Consider the following 23698-nt stretch of genomic DNA (forward strand, 5'->3'; position numbering starts at 1 on the left):
AGTGTGAGAACAGATCAGTCGTGGTCTTGGGCAGCTCTCCTCTCTGGTCTGTGGTCAACATGTGCTCCAGAACTGTAGCACTGATCCAGCAGAAGACTGGGACTTGACACATGATGTGGAGGGTCCTGGACGTCTTGATGTGTGAGATGATTCTTCTGGACAGATCTTCATCACTGGACCTCCTCCTGAAGTACTCCTCCATCTGGGCGTCAGTGAATCCTTGGACCTCTGTTACCCTGTCGACACATGTAGGAGGGATCTGATTGGCTGCTGCAGGTCTGGAGGTGATCCAGACCAGAGCTGAGGGAAGCAGATTCCCCTGGATGAGGTTTGTCAGCAGCACGTTGACCGATGACGTCTGTGTGACGTCAGACACAACCTCCCTGTTGTTGTTGAAATCCAGTGACAGTCGGCTTTCATCCAGGCCGTCAAAGATGAAGAGAAGTTTACAGACAGCCAGCTGCTCTGCTGTGACCTTCTGTAATGTTGGATGGAAAACATGGAGCAGCCTGAGAAGACTCAACCGCTGATCTCTGATCAGGTTCAGCTCCCTGAACGAAAGCAGAACCAGCAGTTCGACATCTTGGTTCTCCAAGCCCTCGGCCCAGTCCAGAGTGAACTTCTGCACCGAGAAGGTTTTTCCAGCACCAGCGACGCCGTTGGTCAGAACCACTCTGATGGGTCTCTGCTGGACAGGTGAGACTGTAGAGATGTCCTCTCTCTGTTGGACAGGTGAGACTGTAGAGACGTCCTCTCTCTGTTGGACAGGTGAGACTGTAGAGACGTTCTCTCTCTGTTGGACAGGTGAGACCATAGAGACGTCCTCTCTCTGTTGGACAGGTGAGACTGTAGAGACGTTCTCTCTCTGTTGGACAGGTGAGACCATAGAGACGTCCTCTCTCTGTTGGACAGGTGAGACCGTAGAGACGTCCTCTCCCTGTTGGACAGGTGAGACCGTAGAGACGTCCTCTCCCTGTTGGACAGGTGAGACCATAGAGACGTCCTCTCTCTGTTGGACAGGTGAGACTGTAGAGACGTCCTCTCTCTGTTGGACAGGTGAGACCATAGAGATGTCCTCTCTCTGTTGGACAGGTGAGACTGTAGAGACATCCTCTCTCCGTTGGACAGGTAAGTCTTTAAAGATGTCGTTGCACTTGATTGGAGTGTCATGGAGGGTCTTCTTCTTGGACGTTGTCTCCAGCTGTCTCACCTCATGTTGGGTATTAACCTCTTCACTCTGTCCCTCTGTGATGTAGAGCTCAGTGTAGATGCTGTTGAGGAGGGTTCCACTTCCTGTTCCACTTCCTGTTGCCTCAGTTCCTTCAGTCACTCGTTCACATCTGCTCCTCAGACTGATCTTATGTTGATCTAAAACCTCCTGCAGACCACGATCTGCTGAGAGAGAAGAGACAGAGTCAGACTGAAGACAGAGAGTCTGACAATCTGATTTTCATCAGCTCCAGAAAAACTACAGACAACAAAGAGAAGGTCTGAATCATCATCTTAAATGTCTGCAGTCCACCTCTGGCTCTGGGTCTTTGTCCACACTGGGGACAGGAGGGGGGTCCTGAAGAACCAGACTGGTCCCAGTCTGAGGTGAAGCACTGTCTGCAGAACCAGTCTCCACAGCTGGAGGAGACTGGATCCTTCAGGACGTCCTGACAGAGACCACAGCTGGACAGCTGCTGGTCCACAGAGACACCACTCCTCTTCCTCCTGTAAAGACATTTCTGGATCAACAACATGTCACAGTCACAGCTCCACATCTGTGCTCTGATTGGCTGCCCACCTTAAGAAGGCGTAACCTGAGTAACCAGAGAGGCAGAGAAAGAGAAAGTAGAGGAAGACGAGTGGAGAGAGACAAGATAATGAAGAAAAATCTTGAGTCGAAAACAAACTCCCTGTCAATTTGAGTCTCTTCAGTTTGAGCATCATCATTGTGAAAACTAATATTATTGTACAGTACTGTTACAGTCATGTCGACTGCAGCAGCTCAACACACTAAACCCTGACCCAGAGACAGTTTGGAGGTTCACAGGTTTGTAGCAGCTCTCTTACTGTGACTCTGAGGGTCCAGGTCCAGAACTGAGGTCTGGAGGAAGCTCTTTGGACCAGTCACTCTTCATAGACAGACAGATGGATCCTGGAGACTCTGCTCTGTGTCTGTGGCTCTGACCTCTGCAAAAAACAAACAAACATGTTTATCAAATCAATATTGAGCAGTATGTTCTGTTTATTTTGTGGCTGAATCTCTAATTTGTCACTGTTTCAAAAAACATCTCTAGATTTACATTGTTGTTGTTGTTATGTTCTCAGATCTGTTGCGGCGAGTGTTCACTGACTTCATTTGTGATTAGCAACTAAAACAAAGCCTGTTTGTCGTAGTGTATACAACACTTTACTCAATCATGACCTAATATTTCTAATATAAAATAAAGGCAAAAAAAGCCAAAAAATATACTTAAAGGGACAACGAGGAGTTTCTATTTGGTTATAAAAAAGTCTCACGTTAATGTGGATGAATCTACGCTACCCACACTTGTTAATGGGCCCATTTTCGATAAATATATCGTTTTGTCTCTATCGTTATTTTGTTATCATAAGTGGTGGCGGAAATGCTGGTCAAGCGTTTCTTTACTTTCGGTTTCATGGCGAGTCATGAGAATAACGCCGCCAAATCGCTGTTTATGGTCGGAACTACGACGGTATGTGATCGTCTTCCAACCTCTGACTTTAATTCTTGATGAATGAAAACATGAGTCTGTCTTGCACCGGTCAAAGAATTTCACGGTGCGCGAAGGCTCATAAATGTAGTTTGAAAATGCTTTGCTTTTCCAAAGCTCCTCGTTGTCCCTTTAAAGAATATATCTGTATTTACATTCTACCATGTAAATATAAGAATGTTCACTCAACTTTTGTTTCTGTTGTGTAATTGTTACATTGGGCATTTAAACACACCAAAAAATAAACACAAACAAATTATTGAAGACTTGTGAAAACTAATGTTTTTTGTATTTTTCAAGTGATGTCGACTGCAGTGGCTCAACACACTAAACTCTGACACAGAGACAGTTTGGAGGTTCATACTGTAGGTGTATATCAGCTCTCTTACTGTGACTCTGAGGGTCCAGGTCCAGAACTGAACTCTGGAGGAAGCTCTTTGGACCAGTCACTCTTCATAGAAAGACAGATGGATCCTGCTTCATCCTCCTCTTCCTCCACTTTTGCACTCATATTCAGGACTTCAGTCAGTCTGAGAGAAAAGACACACAGCACATCCGTTAATGCAACTGCCCCTCCCCCACCCCCTTCCTTCACAAAAAAAGTTTACGCATTTTCAAACTTATAGTGTTGTGAGATATGAGACACACACACAAACAGAACTGTACACACATGCTATACAGTATAATAAACTTTTGCCGGTCAGTTTTCACTTCCTGTTGTTTCCTCTTTTTCTCTCAGTGTCTCTGTGTGGACTGAAGTTTACTGTGACTCTTCTTTCCTCCACAGTCCACAGTGACAAACTGACTCACACACTCTCACACTTAATAATTATTATAATTACATTGACACTCACCTGCCTCAGACTTTAGTTTCCCTCTTTGTGCTCCGACTGCTTTAAAATGGTGTCTGAACTGACTGAACACTTTCACTCTCTGTGGCTCCTCCCTCCTCTCTGCATTTACAGGAAATTACATAACTGCGTGTGTTGTTCACTTAGAAGTTAGAAGTCATTATTTAAAATAACAACTTATGTACTTTACAAGTCAATCAATTGATAATTTACCCAAACTTTACATCAACAATGTTTACAATTATTTTGATAAGAGAGAAGGGTACTCACTTGATTCAGGTAGAATGGCGGCATCTCCTGGGCAGCTCTTGGTATTACAGCTGTATGGACAGATGAAATCTAACATTGGTCGAGGCAGAAATAAAGGATAATGGAGGTGGGTTTGTGTGTGGGTGTGGTCCGACGGAAACAGAAATAAACCCATTATCAAACATTAAACACAGCTACAGGAACAGCATCCTAAACCTATGATAATCACTATCGATCAACTCCCGATGAAATAAATAATTGTGAGGTGAACAGAGCCCTCTAACGGCCAAACATCATAAATACTGTAGTCCCTTTCCAACACACAACCTTGTAGGCAAGGTACAGGTAAGAACATGTTCATATAATGCACAAGAAAAAAAGTTACATAACCAAAGCCACATTAACAGGTCACAAACTTTACAGGAAATTTTTGCATTATAAATACAGAACATTCAGAGGAGCAACATTGGAAAATAATACTACTGTATCACAGCAGATGATAATTATGCAGACAGTATTCTGCTGCAGTAAACAATAACCAAATGTAACTTGTGAGTGTGTACAGTATATGAATGAACACAACATACACAAACACAATTTTTGGGAAATGCAGTGAGCAATAACTGACTATTATGGAAGAAAAGTCTCCTTCACTCTGGCTGGTCAGTATGGACCAAACTCACAAAGAGTGTAGAAGGCTGGAAGTGCAACAGATAATGATAATGACAGTTCAAAATGTGCGGAGAGGAGAGGAGAGGAGAGGAGAGGAGAGGAGAGGAGAGGAGAGGGCTCCATGTAACCAGATGTGTCCCCCAGCAGTCTAAGCCTATAGCAGCATAGTGGTTCAGAGCTACCTGGACCAGCCTAAAAGCTCTGTCATAAAGGAAAGTCTTATGCCTGGACTTATGAATGAATGAATGAATTTATTTATTCAAAACAGGGACAATGCACAAAAAACATTAATCTTGTAAAACAAGAAGAGATGCTTTGAGCCAGGTTATAGCAACAATTGCTAATTTCCGCCTGTAGTCCCTGGGCAGGTAAAGTGCTAAACAGATACAATATTAAGATTAGTTGAAATAGGACATAATAACCATAATATTTAAAAAAATAGGGACTAACAGCACATACACTCTCTCTCACTCTCATCACACATTCAAACACGTACACATACAATACACAGATAACAATCATCCTCCTCTAATAACCACACTCATAGCCAGATACATACACACACTCACATAATACTCAACAATGTGTGCAAACTTGCTTACTTATGCTGCGTTCAAAACAACTTGGAGGTCAAAATTCCCATCTCGGAAATTTCCGACTTCCGTCATCATTGCGTTCACGCTGCAGGAACTCGGAAGAAAAAAAACATGGATACCTGAAGGAAGTTTGGCATATTGTGGCTCATAGCTGAATACGAAAAATAAATGCAGCAGTAAATTATGTTTATTTTGGAGGAGAGGAGACGCCGCAGATGAGTGCACATATAATCTTATAGCCTTGATAATACTACACAAAAATATGCACTAAAACCTCAACAAATAACTTGTCTTCAAATGTCTAAATTCTAACCGTTTAAGACGAGGGCTGTCATGTTTTGATGTTGTTGTGACATCAAGTCGGAAAGTCGGAGCTCTGATATGATACCCAAGTTTCCGACCTGTAGTTTCCGAGTTCGACGCCGTTCAATTCATTTTTTACAACTCTACAAGCTCGTTTTTTCCGACTTCCGAGTTGTCTTGAACGCAGCATTAAAGCAGAAGTAAGCGATCCGGTCGTTTTGGCTAATGCTGCGTTCCAGGCAGGCTTTTGAAACCGTAAATTACAGCTTCAAGTCACAACTTACGACTTTGTAGCGTTCCAGGCAACCCACTCGTGTTTTTCCGACCTGTTTTACCTGTGAAAGTCACTATAACGGCCACTCGTAACTTCTGACCCGTGAACTCGTACCAGATTGAACTGGTACGACTTCACAGGTCGGAAAAACACGAGTTACGAGTTTCCTTGAACGCACCATAACAGTCTTCGTCCCTACGTCACCACATTCACGGCGTCCCTTGGCTGCACACACAGATAGGACCGCCCCTTTATGCCGTTCTCTCTCCTCATTGGATAAAACTTGTAGGATACGAGAAAAGTTTTCTCCTGGGCTCAGAGCAGAGCAGAGGGACTGAGAGACCCGTGTTTCGGTCCAAACACTCTATAGAAGTGATTGCTGTCGGAAGATACAACTATTTAAGACTTATATTAACACAAATATATCACTTACTTCTGCTTTAAATAAATGTAGTTAGAGTGTCTGCCTCTCTAGCAGGAATCTCCAAGGCAACAGATTCTGATGACATCACAGCATGAGTAGACCGAAAATTCTTAACCCAGATTGCATCTTGATGACGACAACGACATCACAGAGTAGAAAAGAATCACAGGCCAACTGTGATGTCACAATGACATCAAGGAACAGACAAGAGAAGAGACAATCAAGGTAGGCAGTTTGAACATTTTCATTTGTTTTAATTTTTATTTAGTTTTTCAGTTTGCTTTTTGTTTTTTATTATTTCAGTTTAGTTTCAGTTAGTTCAACAAGAGATTAAGCAGTTTTAGTTTTAATTTTTATTTATTTAGTTTTAGTTTTTCATTAATCTCTTAGAAAACTAAAACTAAGCTGATGTTATCTACAATTCTAGTCATTGCAGTTTTTATTTAGTTCTTGGTTTTGGAAAAACTTTTATTTTTATATCAGTTTTCTAGATCATGTTTTCACTGCTAGTTTTAGTCTAAGTTTTAATTAAAGCAGAGGTAAGCGATTCGGTCGTTTTGGCTAACTTTGTTAGTTAGCAGCCCCCGCCCTCGTCATGGATCTATTGGTCCTTTCACGCGCATCCCTTGGCTGCACACACAGCCCTTCATACCGTTCTCTCTCCTCATTGGATAAAGCTTGTAGGATGCAAGGAAGTATACAAGACGTTTTCTCCTCGACTCAGAGCAGAGCAGAGTGACTGTTCGGACCAAACACTCTATTGCCGTCGGAAGATAGAACTATTTCAGACTTATATTAAAGCAGAAGTAAGTGGTCCGGTCGTTTTCGCTAATGCTGCGTTCCAGGCAGGCTTTTGAAATCGTAAATTACAGCTTCAAGTCACAACTTACGACTTTGTAGCGTTCCAGGCAACCCCCTCGTGTTTTTCCGACCTGTTTTACTGGTGAAAGTCACTATAACGGCCACTCGTAACTTCCAACCCGTGAAGTCGTACCAGATCGAACTGGTACCACTTCACGGTCGGAAAAATACGAGTTTCCTTGAACGCACCATAACAGTCCTCGTCCCTACGTCACCACATTCACGGCGTCCCTTGGCTGCACACACAGCCCTGCATGCCGTTCTCTCTCCTCATTGGATAAAAACTGTAGGATACGATAAATGTTTTCTCCTCGACTCAGAGCAGAGCAGAGGGACTGACAGACCCGTGTTTCAGTCCAAACACTCTATGTAAGTGATTGCTGTCGGAAGATATAACTATTTAAGACTTATATTAACACAAATATATCACTTACTTCTGCTTTAACACAAATATTCCGCTTACTTCTGCTTTAATTATAATAACCTTGTATCAGATAATATCAGAGTTTGCTACTAGCGATATTAGTAAAGACAAAGTGACTGATTACATTAATATAAATGTGTCTTTCCTAGGTGTCACAGACAAGAGAATGGACCTCTGCGGCTTCGACTTGGACCAAATCGCCAACAACTTCGTCTCAGGAGTCTCTAAACGGGTTACTGGAGATATCAATGAGCTGATGACATTATACCACCAATGGGATGCCGAGGAACTTGCCAGTGGCTCCACAGATGGTGATATCACCCTGCAGAAAGTGGACAGGTACCTAGAGGAGTTTTTCGCTCGGCGGCGAAGGCTTGCCGAGACTTCTGAAGATGATGATGAAGAATATCAAGAGAACGATGGATATCCTGAGTTTTCCCATCGGGGAAATGACGCAGTAATGTTACCTGTAATCAGAAGATTCTTCCAAAGTCTCAATAATGAGTAAGTACTCTTTTTCCCCTCATTATAGATCCAATAGATGCTTGAATTCAATCATAATTCCAACATTTGTGTGTATTTTTAGTGACTGAAGTTTTGTTTGTATTCTGTCTTTTACCAGGCAATGGAGAGAAGTAACTGAGGGCGTGTACAATATCAACGTGAAGGAGAAGTTGATAAACATGTGCGTGGAAGTGCTGAGGATCATCGCAAACTCAGTCATGGTAACCGTCGTGCGGTTGGTCCATCAACATCCCGTCACGCCCGACAGGTCTGCCCTCCAGAGCCCCATTTCCACCGAGCTTCTGAAAGAGCGTTTCAACTACGACGTTCAGAGTGACGTGAGAGACTCCATCACTCAGGCTCTCCGGGACATCGTTGGTGCCGATATCCCTGTGAGGATTTCCCCTGAATTCACAGAGGCCATGGCCACCGAAGCCCTGAATGCGGTCGGCCGCGGTCTGTCCGCGGCCCTACGAGCCTCCATAGACGGTAGGGCTGGGACGATATGCTTTTCTCTCGATTCGATTCTTCTACGATTTTTTGGATGGCGATTCGATTTAAATTGCGATTCTACGATATTGCCGATTCTCCCGATTTTTAGTATGCTTTTTTAACATTTATCTGCACACAAATACTGTAGGAGCCTATAAATTAACATACTCCATTATAAAAGTGAACTTAAAGAAGAAGTAAGCGATCCGGTCGTTTTGGGTAATGCTGCGTTCCAGGCAGGCTTTTGAAACCGTAAATTGCAGCTTCAAGTCACAACTTACGACTTTGTAGCGTTCCAGGCAACCCACTCGTGTTTTTCCGACCTGTTTTACCGGTGAAAGTCACTATAACGGCCACTCGTAACTTCTGACCCGTGAACTCGTACCAGATCGAACTGGTACGACTTCACAGGTCGGAAAAACACAAGTTACGGGTTGCCTTGAACGCACCATAACAGTCCTCGTCCCTACGTCACCACATTCAGGCGCATCCCTTGGCTGCACACACAGCCCTGCATGCCGTTCTCTCTCCTCATTGGATAAAAACTGTAGGATACAAGAAAAGTTTTCTCCTCGGCTCAGAGCAGAGCAGAGTGACTGACAGACCCGTGTTTCGGTCCAAACACTCTATGTAAGTGATTGCTGTCGGAAGATATAACTATTTAAGACTTATATTAACACAAAAATATCGCTTACTTCTGCTTTAAACCCTTTTCAAAACCTGTACTCTCTGTATGTAAAAAAAAAAGGCTTGACAAATGCACATTGCACAATATTTAAAAAAAAAAAAAAATCAATTTTTGAAAAAAAAAATTTATTTAAAAATCGTCAAAAAAGATATTGCGATATTTATGTGAATCGATTTTTTCTCCCACCCCTAATAGATGGAGAATCTTCCCGTGGTATCGCTGCTGCTAGTCCCACGGTGTCAGAGGACAGAGCAGCTGGGAAAACCCTGGCAGGAGCCGTTGCAACGATGAAACCCATCCTGACAGGACGAGGCCATCTAGTCAAGACCAGAGTCATGTCCCAGGTTGCCAACGACAACGATGACGATGACAATGACAATGAGACACCGGCAGAACAACGGGACGCCCAGGAGAACCAGCAGACTGGGTGGAGGTGTTTCGGTGCCAGGAGGACGAGGAGAGTCGACCCCGTCCTCCTGGTTCAGACGTCCAGCGGCTCGTACGTCCAAACCGAGAACACAGAGAAGGAGGCCAGGAGAACCAGACCGTCGCTGTGGAAACGTCTTCTCTGCTGCTGCTGCTGCTGCTGCTGCTGCTCTGCTGAGGAATGAACCAGACACACAACTCACTCTTTCACTCTCTTTCCCTCCCTACCTCCCTCCTTCTCTCTCTCTCTCTCTCTCTCTCTCTCTGGCTGCTGCACTCCAAATTAACTCTCTCTCTCTCTCTCTCTCTCTCTCTCTCTCTCTCTCTCTCTCTAATAAAATAAAACCAAATAAAGAAAAAGAAAAAAATCTAAATAAATATTCTGTAGACTGAGTCTCTCCGTCTCTAAAATAAAACCAAATAAAATCTAAAAAAAAAAGAAGAAGAAAAAAATCAAAATAAATATTCTGTAGACTGTGTCCTTCTCTCTTTGACTACTGAGGTAAAGGTTTTTTTTTAGGAATTTTACCACTTTTTCTAGAATTTTTAAAAACTTTTTTTGTTGTTGAAATTTTACCACTTTTTTGAGAAATGTTATCACTTTTTTCTATAAAGTTATAACCTTTATTTTTTAGAAATCTTACCACTTTTATCCAGAAAATGATAACTTTTCCCTTTTTTTTTCTTTTATGTAATTTTTTTTTGCCAATTTTCTCTCGAGTTTTTTGAAATGTTTAAACGTTTTTGGAGAAATTGTACCACTTTTTCCCAGAAATTTCTCTATAATATTTCCAAAAATTCACGCCATTGGCCCTAATTTGAACGTATAGGTACATTGACTAAAAAAAATCCAAAATCTGTCCAATGGGGGTCCGTGGTCTAATTTGTGTCAAATAAGGTCAATGATTTTAAAAAGTTTGAGAACATGGTGAGTCATAACTAGAGATCAAAAACCTCCATCATCACAGTCTCTGTCCAGTCGTGACTCAGCAGTATCACCCGAACTTCAAACATGATGCGTTCAGACATGACTCAGCAGAACTGCAGGCCGATTTAGGACTGATCAAAGTTTAGACAAACAACAACAGAGCAACGTGATGAGTTGAGTTCAGATCAGTTTGTCTTTAGATCAGTTATCTGTGTGTTCAGTGTGTTTCCGCCGGAGATAAAAGTCCGTGGTCTCTTCAGCTCGGCTCAGTTTGTTCTGCTCGTTCAGTCGAAAACTAGAAACATGAAGGTTTACCTGCTGCTGCTGCTGCTGCTGCCACTCTGCACAGGTAGCTACTCTCACACGCCTCAACCTTTAATCTGAATATATATGATCCTTATTATTTAACTCCTTAAATTTGCACTACACAGACTGGTTTATATATGTGTGTTTGTGTCACAGGTCAGAAGCATTACATCGAGTGTTATGGTCACGACTTCCTCATGCTCCAGAACGAGCGACTGCAGTGCAGCAGCAAAGTCCAGCAGGCCTGCTACACCAAAGGTGAGTCCCCTACCTGCTCTAACCTGCACTGTAATTTACTAAATGAATTCCCCAAAACAAATTCAGGACTTGTTGAAATGAAAAATCAAATGTTAAAGGGATAGTTCAACATTTAGTCAGATCCTCCTCTCAACATAATCCTTTAATCCTTTAATTATTATCGGTGCATGTTGTTTTGAGATCGGCGGGGTGAGCTGCTCAGTGAACACAATGGAGGTGAACAAACTCATCAAATACACAATCCAACAACTCCACAACGCTCTGGTGGACAAGTTGTGACCTGCACGTTCACCACGCTATGAGATAATCATGTAACATTATGAGACAGAGTTGTTTTAGAGGCAAATGCAGCCGGAACTACATTCCAGACACGCTGGCTGCTGGGCGGAGGGATTTCAAAATACGCAACTAGTTCTGAGTATTTGCTTCATGTGTCCTGATTTTACATAATTATACATGATTTTTTCACAGCGTGGTGAATGTGCAGGTCACAACTTGTACACAAGAGCGTTTTGGAGTTGTTGGATTGTGTATTTGATGAGTTTGAGGAGGGACAGGGTAAGGATAATGAATTTACCCCTATGACTATAGGGATTATGGCAAAAGGCGAATTTGCCAAAATGTTGAACTATCCCTTTAAGTCTTTAATCTTTTAACAGGGAGCTACTAAACACATTGAATGTACCTTGTATTCATGCATGGAGGAAATAAAACTCTTAATGGATAAACTTAGTATTACAAATGCAAACACTGTAGTTGGATCTCTTTGGAGAGTGTCGAGGCTCAGATGATGCGTTTCCTGTTTGCAGATAACGGAGAGAAAGGCTGCACCCGGCTGGATCTCTGCTCCCGACCTGGCTGGACCTGCTGCAACACTAATCTCTGCAACGCCTGACCATGACCAATCACAGGCCGGGAAACACCACCAAACATCATCAAAATGACATAATGTGAAATAAAACAGAGAAGTGCATAATTTTCCCCATAATGCAGTGTGGTGTTTGTCTGAGCCAAGTGTGTCAACATGAATGTTTACCGTTGGTGGACTTTGAGACTGACTGACCTGTCTGTGTGTGTTTGTGGATGAAAACATGGCAGAGAATAAGACCAGGTTCAGGTAAAAATGTCCTGCAGCCTTTACTCTGGGCTAAAAAACAACTTTTTATTCAGATGAAATGTCTGAAACAAAGAGTGCAGAACATTTCACCTTGATCCCAGTGTGGATCAGAACTCACCTGGTTACTCATTACCTGAGGAGACGAGCTGCAGGGCCACAAAGCAAACAGCAGGTCGATGAGATGATTGGCTGAGAGGCGTATGGTCTGCACTAGTGAATTATAACAACAACAAAAAAATACACTGAAATAAAATATAATAATACGTAATAAAATATATCAGTCACTTTATTAGTGTTGCACTTTTCATACAAGCCATGCAACACAATGTGCTTTCCAGAATAAATCAAGTCCACATAAAGTATACAAGAATGAGTAAAAACACTAGAAATAAGATAGATAAGATAGTAAGATGTCAATAATAAACTAAGATAACAGGAAGCGAAGAAACGCTGGAGAGCAAAGATAAAGACAGTAGAGCTGCAACAATTAATCGTCAACTATTTTGATAATCTAATAATCAGTTTGAGTAGTTTTTTTTTTAAAGAAAAAAAGTCCAAATTCTCAGATTTCAGCTTCTTCAATGTGAATATTTCTGGTTTCTTTGTTCCTTTATGACAATAAACTGAGTCTCTCTTTGGTTTGTGGACAAAACAAGACATTTGAGGACATTGTCTGGTGGTTTGAGAAACACTGATTGATGTTTTTTAACATTTTATCGACCAAACAACTAATCGATCAATTGTTTAAATAATCGACAGATTAATCAATAATGAAAATAATCGTTAGTGGCAGCACTAAAAGACAGAGTAAGATAAAATAATAAAACAGATGTGGCGTAACTTATATTTAAAAAATTGAGATAACGAGATCAAATGCATTCTGGGAGTTGTAGTCCACAGAAACAGTCTTCAGCAGTACTGTCTGTTCTGCAGCAACTTACGCTGATGCTGGGCTGTTTCCATGCGACGACACTAGACTTGCAGGAAAAAAGCGCTCACAGTGGCGACGAACCGTGAAGCGCAGCAGCATCAGTTCTCCGCTGAGCGCTAGCCCTCAAGAGGCAGGGGAAGAAGGAAGCGAACAGCTGATCCAACGTCAGTTTTCAAAACATTTATTTGCATTTTTTTGTTGAAATCTTCAGTACAGTCTGTCGTCTCGACAGGAATGCATGAGAGAAGACAGGATTGGCTCAAAACAGTCACATGAACATCGTCGTCATCATCATCATCATTATCATCATCATCATCATGAGTATCAATGTCGTTACTGAACGATGAAAAATAAACACTTTTTAATTCAGAAACTCCCACCGAGGCCCCGCCCACTCAACCACCCCTCTCCCTCCCACCCCTCCCCCCACCCCAATATCACAATCCCAACCCCCCCCACCCACATTATCCTACGTCCTGTCCATCCACGGCCCCAACCTGAACGTGCAGGTTTGAATCCCTGAACTCTGTACAAGCCCTTCAGACGAGTGTAGAAAAGATGAAGATAAACCGACGAGTATTAAAAAGACAAAAACATGAACAAACCCCCCCACCCATCCCCCCCTCCAAATCCCAACTCCTACTCTCTCCTCCCTCATAGTTAGAGCACTGGAATAAGAGTGTAAAGACACCACCATCGACTCCCGTGGTAAGGGTTTTGCGCCCCTAGTGGCAGGATATGGGTATTGCAAAAGCGCCCAGAAAACTCATTCACTCCAATGTATGTGTGTTGCCCACTTGCTGGTAAATTGATGCAAACGGCCGTGTTTTTGTTTTTAGGTGTCTTGGTCATATCAAATTATACTTATTATTTGTTTATTACAAAATGTAGGTTGAAACATTAAAGGGACAACGAGGAGTTTTGGAAAAGCGAAGCGTTTTCACACTACATTTATGAGCCTCTGCGCGCACCGTTAAATTCTTTGACCGGCGCAAGACAGACTCATGTTTTCATTCATCAAGAATTAAAGTCAGAGGTTGGAAGACGATCACATACCGTCGTAGTTCTGACCATAAACGTCGATTCGGCGGCGTTATTCTCATGACTCGCCATGAAACCGAAAGTAAAGAAACGCTGGTCGGCTCGCCCAGCATTTCCACCACCACTAATAATAACAAAATAACCATAGAGACAAAACGATATATTTATCGAAAATGGACCATTAACAAGTGGTAACGTAGATTCATCCACATTAACGTGAGACTTTTTTTATAACCAAATAGAAACTCCTCGTTGTCCCTTTAATGTTTATCTGTAAAGGATCCAGGATGATGCTATTAACGTGGGTGATCTAGAAATGTCCTTACCACACTTGCTCATTCACCAACAATGCAGAGTTGTCAGTTCTTGGGCGCTTTTGCAATACCCATATTCCTCCACCAGGAGGCGCTTCCATTGGACCAATGAGTGTCGTTACTCTCTTATTCCAGTGCTCTACTCATAATAAACCCCTCCCCCTCCCCTCCCCGCCCACCCTGGAGTGACATCATCATCATCATCATCATCCCGACATTCAGAAAACATTTGAGCAGAAATGGTCCAGAAGACACAAAAAAACAAAACAATCATCATCATCAGCAGTCATTCAGTGAGTCACTGAAAACCAACCAATCAGAGGAGAGGAGCCTGCTGCACGCCCTGCTGCGACCCGATTGGCTGAGAGATGCGAGTGTCGGATGTATTTCTTTTTCTTGTCTTTTCTTTTTCTTTTTCTTTTTTTTTCTTTTTTTTTACAGTGTAGCTGGGGGAGCTGCTGCCCCCCAGTGGTGGTGAACAGAAATATACACACAGACATCTGCAGTATATACAAACACAGATCCTGTTGGAGAGAGAGCGACGTCTCACTCTGATCCGCTTCTGTTGATTATTTGATTCTTTAAAAACAAAACATGTCGGTCACAGCTTTTACTCTGGAGGTCCCTGTCTTCCTGTTTACTCTCCTATTCACTTCCTGTTTACTTTGACTCAACGTGACCTTGCAGACAGATTCAAGCAATGCTAAGCTTTGTGATTGGCTGTTAGTTAATAATAAATGAAATGCATCCTGGGAGTTGTAGTCCTCAGGAGCATCAGAGACAGAAACACATATTTATCTTCAACTGCACTTAAGTCTGAAACATACACATCCATTTCAAGTGCCGTGTATTCTTCTATGTATGAAATGGGGAGGCTTTAATGGTGAAACTCAGAAGCGCTGAGTTAAAATCCATCATTTTTTTGCGTTTTAAGAATCATTTTACATGATTCATCAAATCAATACTTGTTAGAAATCACAAATCAATATGTGTTAATCCTTATAACACCAGTAAAATCATGATTGGAGGCCGGTTTTCTTTTCATAAGAATTAAAAACATCTTTTAAAAATACATTTTTAAGACTTTCAGAATTTCTCCAACCCTTTAACAACTTCCTCTTTACCTGCTCGCTCTGCTCTTATTGGTGGAGAGCCCGTTACCTCACACACCACACACATACACACACCTGTCTCACCTGTCCTGTAGTTTCAACACCTTGAAACTGGACAAATGTACGGTTTTAAAGCTAATAATCTAAGTGTGTTTTAGGTAATAGCTCCTCCCCCACTTTTAAGGTTAAACCTCTATCCTCCATGTTGTCTGAAGCTGTGACATCACACGATTGTTCAAATAAAAGTTTAAAAAAAAAATGAAACTGAACATTTATCGAAACTGAACAGCTGATTGGTGAGAAAAACCATGCAACTCTGCAGCCGCAGGTTCAAGTCCTGACACATGCATACACACACACACACACAGACGTTTGTACTTCTACACTTGTGAGGACCCTCATCCCCCCTCCCCTCCCCCAACACTGTTATTACACTATAATATAACCATTGGCAAATACTTGTTTTCATTCAGTCACACTGCTCGTTAACGGCAGCTGAATCAGCAGCGATCACTTCCTGTTTGCAAAGCATCATGGGAGTTTTCTAAATGGAGTCTGACCGACTTCTAAGAGGATCTCTGGAGCTTTATTTTGAAGGGATATCAGAGCTAATTATATAAACAGGAAGCAGGTCACACTGGTTCAGGTGTGTTTTGTATTATTAAAAGAGATATTCCGGCGTAAACTTAATCTAACACACCGAGTAAGACCCCTCCCCTCAGAGATCAAGTCTACCAACCGCTAGCTTATACTATAGCAACACACTGCTGTCTATGGAGCCACAAGCCAAACGGCATCAAAAAAGGCCGCTCATAGCCACAAATAATGCTCAGAACAGCATCAAACTACATCAACAGTACAAACAGAGTCCCATCCCATAATACCAGGCATCAAACACCTGCTAGCTTTGCCTGGTTTCTATTGGAAAGAGACGAAAACACAACTCACCCACTTCTCCTCCAGCTGCAGAAGCCCTGACGAGTCGATTACCGAGTGCACCAGAGTTCTGTCTCTGTTTCTAACAATAACTAGTGAGTGTTAAACAGCGAAATGAACAGAGTTGAGTTGCTCAAACTATCACAGTCAGAAAAGCTGACTGCGTTTTTCGAAATAAGCGTCACTCGACTCTCTCTCTTTTCTACTGCACTCGGTAATCGACTCGTCAGGACTTCTGCATTAGTAACAAGCAGCTGGAGGAGAGTGGGTGAGTCGTGTTTTTGTCTCTTTCGGTGTTTGATGCCCCGCATTATTCAAGACCATGCTCAAAACAAACCTTTTTAAATTAGCTTTTAATATATAATTTTTGTCTGCTTTATACTGTTTTCTGTGTTTTATACTGTCTCTGCTGTTTTTAACTGAATTACAATTGGAATCGCTCTAATTTATGATTTCTAAAGTGTAAAGTGTCTTTGAGCATTTATAAAAGCGCTTATGAATAAAATGTATTATTATTATTATTATTAATTATTATTATTATTAAGGGATGGGACCCTGTTTGTACTGTTTGTGGCTATGAGTGGCTTTTTTGATGGCGGTTTGCTGGTGGAGGAATCGACAGCAGTGTATTGCTATAGTGCGGTCTTTGCTGAAGTCGCTACAACGAGAAAAGCTAGCGGTTGGTAAAAATGATCTCTCGAGGGGGTGTGGGGGTCTTACTCGGTGTCATACCATGGGTTAAATTTACGCGGGAATATCCCTTTAACCGTTACTGATAATAGGTCGTCCACACCTTGGAAAAAAGAAAAAAAAAAGAAATGTCCTCTTATAAATAAACTATGATGGTCCTCACAAAGTTAGCTGTAGCAAATCATTCACACACACAAACACACGAACACACACAGAGTCGCTCTACGAGGGCGGGGTGAGGGGGGGCAGCCCCTCGTCACTGGGCGTGGCCGTGTCGTCGCTGGGCTCCAGGCTGTCCTTCAGGCTCACTGTGCTGTCCGAGGGCGGCGGCGTCGACTCCGACTGCGGCGGCGTCAGCAGCTCCGAGGCCGTTGGCGGCGGCGGCGAGGGCGACGGCGGCGTTCCCGGAGAGGCCGCTTCCTCCTGCATGGTGCCGTTGGCGGTCGGGGGAGGGGCGGCCATGGCGGCGGTGGTTTCCACGGCAACGGGAGGAGGAGGAGGGGGGGTGGGAGTGTAGGAGGAGGCGGTCTGGTCTGGGCGGCGAGGGGGGGCGGAGTTAGAGAGAGAGAGGCCGTCGGCGAGAGACAGCGAGGTCTTCTCCACCAGACGCCACTGCATGATGCTGGTGTCCTTCCCGCCCGTGGAGATCAGGTGACTGTCGCTGGGCAGGAAGCTGACGTTGGTCACGTGACTGCTGTGGGCGCTGTACTTGTGGCTCGGAGCCTAAAGACACATCGATTAGTGGTTATTGATTTATATAGACAGACACAAATAACAGCTGAAGACAGTTTGAGTCATTCACCAGATCAAAACAAAGTGGGAATAACTGAATAATACAACTAGAGTACCATCAGAGTACTGCAGTGGTAGTATGAGTGCAGTACTGTGACAGCAGATTACTCAGAGAAGCAGTATCAGAATAGACTAGGGGTGGGCAAAAATATCGATATGGCAATATATCGCGATACTTTATACCGCGATACGATATCGATATTCAATATTTAAATATCGATTTTTTTTTTCAAAAAAAAAAAAAAATTTAAATTTTTTTTTCAAATAATAAATCATGTTTCAGACGTAAATCCAATTGAAATATGTTGTTGTAACTTGCACTTGTATAAAATGGCGTGGATAATTTGAATTACATTGTTTTGACTCAGTTTGTCCCATGAATTATCACTATCGTCTGATGTACATACAACTCGGATTTTTAGGTGCATAATGCCTTTTACATTTTTCAGTGAACTATATAGAATATCGTTGAATATCGCAATATATCGCGATATATCGCAAAATTTGGATATCGCAATATCGTATCGTATCGTGACTCAAGTATCGTGATGCGTATCGTATCGTGAGGTCCTTGGCAATACCCAGCCCTAGAATAGACCGAATCACCTTGTTGTTTACAACTACTTCCGGGTAGAAAACCAGCACGTAATTTGAATGAGAACAGTAGTAACGAACGAGAGTTTAGCTATTAGCTATATCATATTTTTCACGCCCTATCACCGTTTAGACAAATGATTGGAGAAACATTACTATTTCTGTGTGTTTTGTGTTGCTATGTGTTGTATTTATTCAGTTTGGGGGAATCACGGTGTCTAGAAAGCATCAGTGGCTCAGCTGACAGGGACAGCTAACGGCGGTAGCTAAGCTAACGGTGGTAGCTACGCTAACAGCGGTAGCTAAGCTAACATCAAGACGTCAACTGTTAAAACCCTCCCGTTGTCGGACACAACATGAAACTACTCCAGTTAGCTCAGTCATGTTGTAACTATATAATATTTTTTCATGGACCGTTTATTGAGTCACTGAGTTATTAAAGTTTAGCAGATAGCTAACCGTTAGCCCGGCTAATCTATGATAACCATGACTAATTACAAAAACATGCACACAGAAATAGTAATGTTTGTCCAATCATTGGTTTAATCAACTTTACAAACACCAGATTAGCCTAAACGGCGATATAGTGACATAAAAAATGAGATATATAGCGAAACTCTTGTCCGTATTGTTCTCATGCTGGTTTTCTACCCAGAAGTAGTTGTAGACAACAAGGAGATTAGTTCTATACAGTGTACTACAATGGTTTTATCAGAGCACACCAGTTGCAGCAGTTGTAGCTACTCACAGAAGAAGTATTATAGTACTGCAGTAGTAGTATCAGAGTACTCACAGTATTCACATTCAGTTTAAAATCAAGTACAAGGAAATGTTTAACAAAATAAGAGTTTGTTTATGAGGGAACAACATGGGTTGGTTACAGTTTAGGTGCTTTTATTTTGAAGTTGGGAGGAAGTAGTTGTCTTAAGTTTCATTAAATCTCTGTGAAACTGTAATTTAGGCTACTGCAACAATAATTAAGTTGAAGAATGTGTATGTGTCTGTATTTATGTGTGTGTGTGTGTGTGTGTGTGTGTGTGTGTGTCTTACCTTTGCCGTGGAGCATGGGTAGGCGAACAGGTGAACTTTACAGAAGTCGTCGGCCAGAGCGATCACCTTCCTGTTGTGAGATCTGATCAGAGCGTTGATGTCGGTGCCGTCTGAACCCTCAGGCCACACACCTGACACACACGCACAACACACACTAATTACCTTTAATCACAGCAGTTTGAAACGTGTCTGAACTTGATCAAAGATCTTCTGTAAAAGAAAGAGGCGCCACTCTGACACCGCTGTAAAAACAGAGGTGTTATTTCACTGACTCACTGTTACAGGGTTGAACCACACTTCTCTTGAAATCGTTTTCCGGGACATTTTCAGCCGCCACAGTCTGACAGACATTAGTTTTTACGGGATACACTGTATTCTTTTCGTCAATGGTACCTTATTTTGTAAATTTAATCAGTTTGTTTCTATGTTTATTCCTCTCTCTCATTCTCTCTCCCAGAAATCTGACTTAAAGATGTGCAGTCTATGGCTCTAACTTATGAAATAATCACTTAAATGCTAAGGAATTATGAAAAATGTATCATAAAAACAGCACAAACATGTTTTTTTTTTGTTTTTTTTAGAAACAAAATCCTTAGCAAGTCAAACAGAGCTCTGGTAGCTGATATCGCTCAAAAGACTGGCTCACACTGCAGGTTCCCTCTGTTAACACCGAACTTGGAAAGACCAGCTTCTCTTACTGTTGCACCTACAACCTGGAACACTCTGCAGAATCATTTGAAACTTACCTCACTTTTATCAATGGGACAATTTAAAGCCATAATAACTACATCTTATTTTACCTCTAACTGCTCCTGTTTTTAACTATGTTTCAATTTACCCTAGTCACCTTAAATTCTGGTATTCTGTTATGTTTTTGTATGTTTCTAATGTCTTGTCTTCTGTCCTTGTGTGTTTTGTGTTTCATCTCGGCTATATTGTAAATGAGGTTACTCCTCAATATATCTCCGAGTTTAAATAAAGTTTATGAACAGTAGTCGAGTTGTAAAAAAAAATTCAGGGGGGGATGGTCTATTTTTTTCACCTTAAAAAAAAAGGGGGGGGGGGGGGGGGGGGGGTAATTCATGTAAATTCGATATCAAAACAAAACACTGAAAATAAGACTTCTTAATCCTCTCAAATCAAATCAAGCCAAGTTTATTTGAATTTTTTTTATTTGTGCCCTCAGATTTTATTATTTCTTTTATTCAACTCTCTAATGATGAAATAATTAGGGCTGTCAATCTATTAAAATATTTAATCCCGATTAATCTCATGAATGTCATACTTAACTCGCGAATATTAATTAATTAATTAATTCATTAATTAATTAATTAATCGCAAATTAATCGCACATTTTTATCTATTATAGCCTAAATGTCCCTTGAATTATCATTTTAATACTTTTATCAACATGGAAAAGTGGATAGGCTTGATTTGTGCAAATGTTTTTTTAATGAAATCAACTATCAATAGATAAAAAGAAATTGACGCCGTTAAAATTGATTTGACAGCCTATAATTACAAGTTATATGTCCAACATTTAATGTAAAAAGGGGAGGGATGGAGAGGGGGGATGGCATTTTTTCAGGGGGGATGATTTTGATCGTTTTTATTTCAGGGGGGATGCCATCCCCCCTCATCCCCTCTCAACTCGACTACTGGTTATGAAATGAAATGAAATGAAATATCATGATGTGATAAATCATTTTCCAGGACATTTGACTTCTTTTTCTCATTTTCCGTGTGTTTTTCCATGACTGGAAAATTGGTCAAACGTTTTCCAGCTTTTCCCAGTTTTCCAGGACGCGTGGGAACCCTGTGTTACCAGTTGTGTGTGTGTGTGTGTCTGTGTGTGAGTGTGAGTGTTCAGCTGGCACTCGAGTCATTCAGGTCAAGGTATCTGAATGAAACTCATATCAGCAGACGATCAATACTTCAGGACTTTGATCAGGATCCGAGCCAAACAACGTTGAGAACAGGCCGTCCATAAACATCTGGATGTTTCGTGTTTTTTTAATTATGTTTAGACACACGTACACATGCACACATGCACACACACACACACACGCACACACACACACACGCACACACACGCACACACAGAGGTGTACTGACCAAACACTTGGTATCCAAGTACACAGGTGTACGTCGCCCAGTCGATGTCTTTACACTCCGATCGGTTCCTGATCAGTTTGCAGCCGTTAGGAACGTCCCCTGAAAACACACAAGTGAGTATCAAAATACTGCAGTTATATCAGTGGCAGTAGTATCAGAGTACTACAGTAGCAGTATCAGTATCAGAGTACTACAGCAGTAGTAGTAATAGAGTACTCACAGTAGAGGATCTCGTAGTCTCCAGAGTTGGACATGATGAAGTTGTTGTCAGGCGACCAGTCCAGGTGAGTGATGTAACTGGAATGTCCCTGGAAACATGAACGCATCGTCATCATCATCATCATCATCATTATCATCGTCATCATCGTCATCATTGTCATCATCGTCATCATCGTCATTGTCATAATCGTCCAGTAGGCAGTAGAGTCTCAGTAGAGCGCCAGTAGATTAACAGTAGCGCCTCAGTAAAGCATCAGTAGAGTGTCCATAGAATATCGGTAGAATCTCAATAGAGCGACAGTGGAGTGTCAATAGAATCTCAGTAGAGCGCCAGTAGAGTCTCAGTATTGTATCAGTAGAACGACAGTAGGTCTCAGTAGAGTGACAATAGAGCGACAGTAAAGTCTCAATAGAATCTCAGTAGAGCGACAGTAGGTCTCAGTATCAGTAGAGTTTCAATAGAATTTCAGTATAGATGAGTAGAGTCTCAATAAAGTCTCAGGAGAGCAACAGTAAAGTTTCAATAGAAACTCAGTAGAGTATCAGTATTGTATCAGTAGAACGACAGTAGGTCTCAGTCAGTATCAATAAAATCTCAGTAAAGTCTCAATAGAATCTCAGTATACTATCAATAAGAGTCTCGGTAGAGCGACAGTAGAGTCTCAGTATCAGTAGAAACTCAGTAGAGTCTCAGTATCAATAACATCTCAGTAGTCTCAGTAGAGTGACAGTAGAGTCTCAATAGAAACTCAGTATAGTATCAGTAGAGTCTCAATAGAGCGACAGTATAGTCTCAGTATCAGTAGAGTCTCAATGAGAGTCTCAGTAGAATGACAATAGAATGACAGTAGAGTTTCAGTAGAGTCTCAGTAGAGTCGTACCGTGCACTTCCCGTAGCGACTGTACTTGCGTCCTCTCTCGGAGACGGTGTAGAGGTAAATGAAGTTGTCGTGAGACCCGACGGCCAGCAGGCTTCCGTCTGACAGAGAGAGAGAAAGGCATTCTGGGACATGTAGTTCACCTGCAGCAGCAACGTCACCATGGAAACAACGGAGAGACACTCACCTACAGAGAAACGCATCACTGACAGCTGCTCGTTCCCGTCGGTGTGGATCGCCACCAGGTCGGTGGTCTCCGCGTCCAGGACATACCACCTAGAGGAGGAGCAGGAGGAGGAGGAGGAGGAGGAGGAGCAGGAGGAGCAGGAGGAGCAGGAGGAGGAGGAGGAGGAGGAGGAGCAGGAGGAGCAGGAGGAGGAGCAGGAGGAGGAGCAGGAGGAGACAAGGAGGAGAGAGGCAGACTGATGAGACCCCAACAACTCTTTTTAAAACTTTTTTTGAGAAATTTTACCAGTTTTTTTCTAGAATAGTTTTTGAGAATTTTTTTAAAAGCTATTTGCTAGATTTTCTTTTAAACTTTTAATTATTTTTTAAAGAAATTTTACCACTTTTTCTAGAATTGTTTTTTAAAACTTTTTTTGGAGAATTTTTAAAGCTTTTTTTCTAGAAAATTTTAAATTCTTTTTTAAAGAAATCTTACCACTATTTCTAGTTTTTTTTTAACTGTATTTGAGAAATTTTTTAAGCTTTATTCTAGAAAACTTTTAACTTTTTTTTTTAAAGGGACAACGAGGAGTTTTGGAAAAGCGAAGCGTTTTCACACTACATTTATGAGCCTCCGCACCGTAAAATTCTTTGACCGGCGCAAGACAGACTCATGTTTTCATTCATCAAGAATTAAAGTCAGAGGTTCAAAGAGGTTCAGTTACTGTCGTAGTTCCGACCATAAATGGCCATTCAGCTGCGTTA

At 41.9% G+C, this 23698-nt stretch overlaps 3 protein-coding genes across 3 annotated transcripts in view; 1 reads left to right on the forward strand and 2 right to left on the reverse strand.

Moving 5' to 3' along the window:
- The window catches only part of LOC310998592 (NACHT, LRR and PYD domains-containing protein 3-like), a gene marked incomplete at both ends in the record, with an annotated part of 148577 nt that overhangs the window by 41753 nt on the left and 83126 nt on the right, over positions 1-23698 (reverse strand). The gene's annotated exons all lie outside the window — the stretch shown is intronic.
- LOC310997951 (uncharacterized protein) lies at positions 10607-11967 on the forward strand. The gene is made up of 3 exons (XM_083987804.1): positions 10607-10764; positions 10878-10979; positions 11789-11967. The coding sequence occupies exons 1-3, from the start codon at positions 10719-10721 to the stop codon at positions 11872-11874; spliced, it is 234 nt and encodes a 77-aa protein (XP_083843930.1). The 5' UTR covers positions 10607-10718; the 3' UTR covers positions 11875-11967.
- Positions 16554-23698, reverse strand: part of eml4 (EMAP like 4) — a 40169-nt gene continuing 33024 nt past the window's right edge. Inside the window, exons 20-25 of the mRNA XM_083987743.1 lie at positions 22956-23044; positions 22772-22869; positions 21892-21979; positions 21672-21770; positions 19557-19687; positions 16554-17843 (exon numbers count right to left, since the gene is read on the reverse strand). Coding sequence (XP_083843869.1) covers positions 17343-17843; positions 19557-19687; positions 21672-21770; positions 21892-21979; positions 22772-22869; positions 22956-23044 — 1006 coding nt within the window. The 3' untranslated portion in view covers positions 16554-17342. The remainder of the gene's footprint in view (positions 17844-19556; positions 19688-21671; positions 21771-21891; positions 21980-22771; positions 22870-22955; positions 23045-23698) is intronic.

The sequence above is a fragment of the Trachurus trachurus genome (assembly GCF_905171665.1).
Source record: "Trachurus trachurus genome assembly, chromosome: 15".
In the NCBI taxonomy this organism is placed as follows: Eukaryota; Metazoa; Chordata; class Actinopteri; order Carangiformes; family Carangidae; genus Trachurus; species Trachurus trachurus.

Excerpts from the sequence above, each read along its gene's own strand:
- LOC310997951 (XM_083987804.1), top strand. The coding sequence starts at position 10,719 with ATGAAGGTTTACCTGCTGCTGCTGCTGCTGCTGCCACTCTGCACAG. Across the intron at positions 10,765-10,877 it reads GCTGCTGCCACTCTGCACAG|GTCAGAAGCATTACATCGAG; the intron begins GTAGCTACTCTC and ends TTTGTGTCACAG. Across the intron at positions 10,980-11,788 it reads GCAGGCCTGCTACACCAAAG|ATAACGGAGAGAAAGGCTGC; the intron begins GTGAGTCCCCTA and ends TCCTGTTTGCAG.